Source organism: Cynoglossus semilaevis, chromosome 8 (assembly GCF_000523025.1).
Source record: "Cynoglossus semilaevis isolate Cse_v1.0 chromosome 8, Cse_v1.0, whole genome shotgun sequence".
In the NCBI taxonomy this organism is placed as follows: domain Eukaryota; kingdom Metazoa; phylum Chordata; class Actinopteri; order Pleuronectiformes; family Cynoglossidae; genus Cynoglossus; species Cynoglossus semilaevis.
Genome location: NC_024314.1, coordinates 14,161,463 through 14,169,417, shown reverse-complemented (window position 1 = coordinate 14,169,417; position 7,955 = coordinate 14,161,463). Strand labels below are relative to the sequence as shown.

Sequence of the window (7,955 nt, the reverse complement as noted above, 5' to 3'; positions counted from 1 at the left end):
TGTTCTTACTAACTTATGGAGTTCCTTTAAGAACGGTTCCTGGAACTAAAGCTACCAAGCTCACCTGGCTGGAGGCCTGCAGGATCTTAGAGCGGAAAGGCACGATGGCACACAGCACTGACAGGAACCAGAAGATGAAGAGGACTCCTGAGGACTGGACTCCACGCAGTCGCTCAAACTGGATCAGGAAGGTGGCCAGGAGCTGATAAGTGAGGAGGGCAAGGGGTGGGGGCAGATTCAGAGTCAGATTAGTCCAGACACAGAGCACATGAGGTCAGTCTGCCTGCATCAGTTCTAGCACTGCTGGCTGCTGCTCAGGGTTCTCTGGCTCTTCATGTCCCGACATAACCTTCAGGAAGGTTCTCCCTCAGGACACAGAACACAGAACACAGCCCTGTCTTAGATCCCTGTGTTCCTCACAGAGCTGCAACAATTAAACATTTATTTAATGAAGTATTTATTTAAACCTTTGCTAAACAATTAAGCAGAATCAGAAAAAAATGGAAGCTACCTATTATACTAGGTTTAGGGTTAGAAGAAAACGTAAGCTGCAAATGTGAAGACCCTCTCCTCAGGAGGTGACTGCTGTACGTCAGTCCCATGACTTCTGGTATCCTCACCATGGTCATGCCCAGGACCAGCGGGCTGATGAAGTAGATGGGAGGCTGGCTCTCACCCTGATGGATTTCATGGAATGTGTAGAAGAGATCTGTCCAACAGATGATCCACAACAGGAAACCAAAGACCTGGGAGAGGGAAACAAAACCAAACATGACACCTTTAGAAAAACACTATTAATATTCTCTGACTCTTGGCTCACCTGACTCACTGACGTGCCAAAAAATCTGAAAATTAAGCAGTTCTATCTCCTGGCATGGAATCCACGGCCTTTTATTTGAGCTTTATGACGTCAGCTGGTCGTCCAGACAAGGCTACAAATATGTGTCTCCAGAGGAGTTAAAGTTCTCCAATGTTCTCACCGTTTTGAAGCGGTTCATGATGGACATCATGATGTAGCCTTTGTTGTTCTTCTTGAGATAGAAGAGGTAGAGAGGTGACGCCACCCAAAGGTAGATGCAGGGCAGCCATGTCAGGACAGACAGCTGGAAACACTCAGTGAGGTCGGGTCGATCTGTGTGGAGCGTATCATTGGCTACCTGTACACCACAGACATCAGACAGAGGCGGGACATTCAGTTCACACCACCGTCACAAATGAGCAGGAACTTAGAACTCAGATCACAAGTTAGAAACATGGGACAAAACCCCCCCAAACAAGGTACAGAGAAATGGAAAAAAGTTGTTTAAAAAAGTAATCATTTAACACAATCAACTAATGATTAACTAATAAAAACAGTTGAGCTAAGTGTTAGCTAAAATAGATAAAATAATTCAAATGTTAATTTAAAGATGGGGCACAGAAGAGGAAAAAGAAGGAAATTAAGTAAAATATTTCAGTGCATATATTTGAATAATTTAGCAAAAAAAAAAGGTGTTTGTCAAAGGCACATTCAACAAGAGATTAATCTGAACAGGAAGTGGTCTGAAACAAAATCCTTCTTATCAGCTCAAACGTTGCAAACCGGAGCTCTCACTGATGATACACAAGTATTACATTAAGAGTCTGAAGAGTGGAGACGTGTCAGTGCACCCCCCCTAACCTCCCCCCATACACACACAAACAGAGGCAAACACACTTTACAGCTCAGTGGCAGCAGATGTTTCTCTGTGGGCTGCGATCTATAAACAGTCCTTGTCTGTGGCTGAAGTCAAACAGGAAGGCGATGGGAAGTAGACTTTAAAACCAACAACAGTGAGCAAATAAGGAATAAACTGTCAGGTTTGACAGAAGAAAACTTTGTTAAGAAGGGGTCAAAGGTTACAGCCACAAGCAGCTTGACCAGATTTCTTAAACTAGATTTCTTAAAGTAATAGATGTGGTTTGAGGTCGTCTGAGAATAGGATTTTCTGTTGTTAAAAACAAAAAAATGACTAATGAAAAACAGAAGAAGCCCTGTAGTTATTGTAGTGGTGTGTCCATCCGTGGAAACACTGCCCTCTGTCTGTATATTCCCTTTTTTCGGCAACATTTACTGAAGCAATAATGAATAAATGTTTTTTGGGGAGAGGGGCTTGTTTAGTGAAAGAAAGATTTTAGCTGTTTATTAAACCCATACTGTCACTACGACCAATGAGAAGTGGAAACTCTACAAAGACGAGTTGAACCTCCCAGTACTAATTCTCATACCAATACACTTTAATGTGCACCGTGGCGGCTCCATGCACGTGCTTCAGCAGCTGGGTGTGTCACTGTACGGAGAGGAAGCGGAGTCAAGCAGCTGTGTTTATCTTTGTGCCGTCAGAGGTCAAACTTTCAGGCGTGTGTTTATCCAGAACAAAAACGGCGGTAAGGACGCCGAGCCTCGCTGTCAGAACTGTTTACTTTCGCCTGCTCACATGACCCATTTATTGTTCCCCAGCAGCTAAATACACAAAACTCACTGGGTTTTAAAATAATGTTTTGAGTTTTCAAGTTTTATCTCATTATTTCCAAATGTTTTTGCCCAAGCAGCCAATTGTTATATTTCATTTATAGTTCAATAAATTACATACATTTCCTTGGTTGAATTATTTAAAATCTCTTTTCCAGAATGCTAACAGATAGTGAACTTTAAGCTCATGTAAAACATAGTGTCCTTACATGTCAGTCAAATGTTAATAAGGGGAAATATTTCTTTCTCAAACACCTAAAAAAATTCCTTAAACTAAAACGATAACTACCAATTGTTTATTTATATATATTACTGTTGTTTAAAGTTGGTCTTAAGAGGACAAAAATATTCTCTTATTACAAGTGCTTATTACAAATAATGGAAGCTTTAGTGTGGATTATAAATGATATTTTAAATCTTTACAGTTCAGTCTGGAACCTGAAGTTTACCTTAGTGTAGTGAGCTTTAAAAAAAAAAAAGACTAAAAACCTTGATATCTACACTTGACACCCGAAACCAGAATGTCCAACAAAAGGTGAGAAGAAAAAAGGGTGAGGTTCCTTTGTGATAACAGCCTTCCAGCAGCAGGGGTGGGTGCTGAGGGGGTGTTCCGTCACTTACATCAGGTGATACAAGAATCTCACAATGGTTCCCAAAAGAGAATCCTCTGGTTTCCTACCCAAAATGCACTGTGCTCTACATCAGATAACTTTTGATTGGTGGATGAAAAATGTGAGGCAGCATCCTCCATCCTACTGGAGTTCAAAGATCACCTCGTGTAAAGGTCACAGACTACCATCGGAATAAAAGAATGACAACATTTGGTCCAACATAGAACACCATGTCCCACTGGTCTCATATGTTGGGGAACACAGCCCAGCTGTCTGTACCATACCAGCGCCAGCTGCTGTCCAAACCTCAGCTGTGGGGAAATGTAGAAGAAGACGGCTGTAAGAAGCTGGCTACAGAGTGGCACGTTCAGAAGGGCACCAATGACAGGTGACCTTTTTGATGGAGGAAAGAAAAATGGCACGTTCACAAGGGCACCAATGACAGGTGACCTTTTTATATCTGACAAGTATTGTTGAGTCTACCTCTGAAACATTAACGAGTTCAGTGCAGAACACAAACACTGGAAAGTCAATTATTTGAAGGGATTCTTCATCGAAGGAATGTGAGGTGTCGTACAACAAGCACAGCAGCTGAAATGGAGTGGGTCGCTGTATGTCTACTTTTAGGGTGTGGTCCAAAATCACATTACAGTCTGCACAGTCTTCTTCATCACCGACTCATCTTCACCCCAGTCAGATCAACCATCATTTCCATCATTTGTAACAAATTATTTGTAGCCTGGAAAAAGCTAAACAATAGTCTGGTCTGGAACCAAACCTTACTTTACCTGCAGCAGCAGGCAAGGACAAAGTATCAGCGTAAGCCAACCGGAGGAATGTCGCAGTAACACAAATGTGGTTCAACAGAGTGGTTTTTTATAGCCCACGTATTGAAGTAGTTGTTTAAAGTTATTTTCTTGAACTGATCATGTTGACCGAAAAAGTGCCGACCATAAAACTGCACTGAGAAAAACTGAAACTGGTTTCTTTTTCCAACAGTGACGATGATGTGAACGATTTTTACCTTGTCTGCACATCAGTTATGTAAAGCCATGCTGATTCATTTGAATACACCAATCTGATGCTGCTGTTCATTAGAAACGTGCAGACTGAGTCATATTCCTCGCAACCTTCCTCACTTGTGTATAATTCTTCAGTTGCAGGTCTGAGATATACAAACCCCAGAGTGTGCGCCGGTCTCCTTTATTTCCTGTTAATGTAATTAATCTAACATTTTACTAGGGGCTCGCTTCAAAATCCACACGATTCTCTAAATCACGCTTCGTTATTGTAGTCATGATGGTGTGACGATCCCATCGATGAAGAGCACGGGAAACAGATTAGTCACATTCCTAATGAATTCCATGTCCGAGTGGAAGCTAATGTGACCAAAAGGCCCAGGTTTTTTTCAATCCTTAAATTAATAGAACGTAAGAACACAAGTCGTCTGAGTTAACATTTGGTCTACTCAGCTGATCAACACATCAACACAGTTCTACACAGCATTTTTAGTTACTGCATTACTGCCATCCACTAGCTCTGTTCTCCACTTGTAAACATTTGTAGCCAGAAATTTTGCAATAGCTTGCAAAAATGAAAAATGAGAATAACAGGCAGAGGGCAGCATTGCTAGTGCAATGTAGCAATATACATTAAAGATATTGCATTAAGACAATTCTGTTTTTCAAATTTACATTGTATGTTTCCATTGCACAAGTTGTGATTGACAACAAAGTTTCCCAGCAAACATGCTGAGTCCTCAGAAATGTAGATTCCTCTTTTCAAACTTCAACTTTCTATTTCATTTTGGCTTAAAAAAACTGATTCAGATGAACAAACTGTCCAACTGTGGTTTTCTGTCCTGACCACTAAACTGTAGCTAAACGGTTTGACATGGGGTCAAATTGAGTAACTTTGTCAGATTTTTACTTGTTTATTGCTTTCAAAAAATCCAAACATATATCTTTTTGTTTGAGTTAGGACTGGCAGTCTTACTGGTACTGACTCCAGAGCTAACACTAGTGACAACAGTCCTGGTACAGACACCAGCGCTAACGTTGGTTATAACAGTAGAACTGAAACCTGGGATGAGTCATTAAATGAAACAGGATGAGAGCTGATGATGGACATCTTCACTCAGCTGTTGACCATGTGCTGCTGGCTGCAGCCTGGACTACCTGTTCCAAAATGGCAGATGTGTGAGATACTGGAGACAATCAACAGGAGTGTGGAGTTCACAGACGTCTCCACCTAAGAAATCTGTTTTGGCCTTGTTCTAACCTGAAGTTCTGGCTTTGACAGCAGACAGAACATCTCTATCATAGAACAACTAAGTTTGTTTTAGTTCAATTTAGAAAAAAAAAGTCTTAAATTTACACTTCACCATTTAGGACTATAGTGGGAAATTAGTAGAGGCTCAGGCTACAAGATGTTTTATTTATACATTTTTTTCTAATTAAATCAGCCAAAAGAGAAAAGAACTGATGGACCAGAAAATAAAAAGCATATCAGAGAAAAGAAAACCCTAAATTGTTGTTAATTATTCAAAACAAACACTTCTGCTAAATAGTCAAAGTGAATACCAGAGCCAAGAAGACACTTAAAAATATGGCACAATATCCAAAAGCTAGCCAAGAGGAAAGTTATCATGTTTCTAAAATTATGAGATTCAATAAATCAAATCATCATTCAGAGAAATAACCACTGGACATAAAGATACGAAGATCAGAACACAGGATCACAGCCCACTTGGGTTCTTTCATGATGTTGGTTCTTTTTAGCTGCAGCAACTGCCAAAGACACAGTGCTGTGTCCAACTGAGTGAAATACACTGCAGCCACCGTGCTCTCACGGGACTGTCAGGTCAAATGATGTAACACAGTCTCACTCTGGGTCACGCAGGGAAATCTTTCCAACTAGCATCAGACTGAACCACCTAGAGAATCTGAAGATGAAAAATACATGAAGAAAAAAGTCTTCAGTGAGGGTAAAGGAGGCTAACACATGAAGCGAAGAATACAGGGCTGACACCAGTGCAGCAGAATAAAGAAATCTCTGCTAAAAACTAAAAAGCATCAGACGGCACACACACCGTCAGCACACAGTTGAAACCTGGGTCTTTACAGCTGACTGCACTGTGGTTGAAGTGGTCGGAAACAGAAAGATACTTCTGTTTTACCCGGAAAACCGGGTAAACCCAGAGTGGGATTGAAGCTGTCATGATTTTCACAACTAATTTTGTCCTAATTATTCTCAGTGTTAATATTTAGACTACTTTTTTTTTCTTAGTCTTAGCTCAATCTGGTCAAAACTGTTTTATTTTAGATTTGTTTTTGATGAGCAAAATTCCAATTCATTTCAGTCAGCGTTTGTAAAGTCTTGATTTGGAATTCTAATTAAAAAAATCAATATTTTATTGAACATTGCTAATAATTATATTATTTAAATACATCATATTATCTTACAATTAATTACACAGCACTATAACTTTTATTATATTATTTATTGATATATAATAATATTCAACAATATGCACAATATAAATATATATAGTAAATTTTACAAATTAGATAAAGAGGTGAATTAAATATTGAAGAGGAAATGAAACATGTGGTGACAGATCAAATGGACAGAACTATCAATGTGGCTGGGAATCTTCTTTTTAACATAGCTTTTAGTTTAGGTCTCACACATATATATGTGAAGTACTCTTAGTCGTACTCCTATAGGCCCATGCTGCAATGAGCATGTTTTTTATTTTAACCCCAATAGCTTTACTGCAACAACAATCTTTTTTTCCTAGTTTGTGTGTTTTCTCTTGCTCCTCTTTTACCAGTTTAGCTCCATGTATACCTGGAGAACTACAGGAGCACACCCAGACCTGACCCTGAAGGCAGCTGAGGTCACAGTCATACTATCATATTATGATTTAATATCAAATATGTTTAAATTCAATATCTTTGAGCTAAAGCTAATTGTGACCTGAGATGGCTTTGATCCACAACCAGTAAAGAACTTTCTGGAGCTTTTTTTGTATGGATGAACACAGCGGTTTGGTTCATACAGTCCTCGTAGCGGCGCTGTATCCATTTGAGGGTCATGACCCACCGTTTTAATCCGGAATGTTTTTGTTGAGTTTTTCCGTAAAATCTTTTGATAAGACGACTTTATATTTCAAACCCTCTGTGGTTTGTTGTTATGGCAGCGCTGTTGAAACTATGATAACCCTGACAGCTCTCCGCCTCAGCAACTGTGATAACTTCACGGACCTTATCTCGCCAGAAAACGCAGTTAACAGTAAGATTCAGATAAATGCTAAGGTTGCTAAGTCAATTATCCACGTCTTCCAGAGCAGACAGTGTTAACGAGAATGAAAATGGAAGCTCATTACGGTAGTTAATACTTTTAAGAGGATTGTATTTTAACGCTCAGCGTTTGTACTTTCGAACAGGAAGGAAATAAAGGTAAAAGTCAGACTACAAGTAAACACTATGGAGCTAGCGTATCTTGTGACACTTTACGGCATCCGAGTTCGAAACCCGAGCGACGGGAGAGACGTTTACTCACCCAGAAGGGGAGCTTTGGTCCGCAGAGTTGCTCCATCCTTACTGGGGCTCCTCACCCTCTGGAGAGGCGGAGCTCGAGCGCTTTCCTTCCCACCAACTTCCGCTTCTTCCTCCGAGTAAAAGGTTAAAAATATATACAAATTGTTCCCGTCTCCTGTCTCATGCCACACCGGTAGTTACGGGGCAGCTCAGGAGCCCTGGTGTCGGAAACAATGCACGTCTTAGGCTCAGCTCGGAGACAAGAAAGGAGAAATGTTTAGAGGCTCGTAGACGAATTACTCCTGTCAG

At 40.3% G+C, this 7,955-nt stretch overlaps 1 protein-coding gene across 2 annotated transcripts in view; it reads right to left on the bottom strand.

The window, feature by feature from the left end:
• Positions 1–7,955, bottom strand: part of abcc3 (ATP-binding cassette, sub-family C (CFTR/MRP), member 3) — a 21,686-nt gene extending 13,731 nt beyond the window's left edge. Inside the window, exons 1-4 of one of the 2 annotated variants that reach the window (XM_017034544.2) lie at positions 7,669–7,955; positions 981–1,157; positions 621–746; positions 65–202 (exon numbers count right to left, since the gene is read on the bottom strand). In XM_017034544.2, the coding sequence (XP_016890033.1) occupies positions 65–202; positions 621–746; positions 981–1,157; positions 7,669–7,704 (477 nt within the window). In that variant the 5' untranslated portion in view covers positions 7,705–7,955. The remainder of the gene's footprint in view (positions 1–64; positions 203–620; positions 747–980; positions 1,158–7,668) is intronic. The other variant, XM_017034545.2, reaches the window with a different exon arrangement.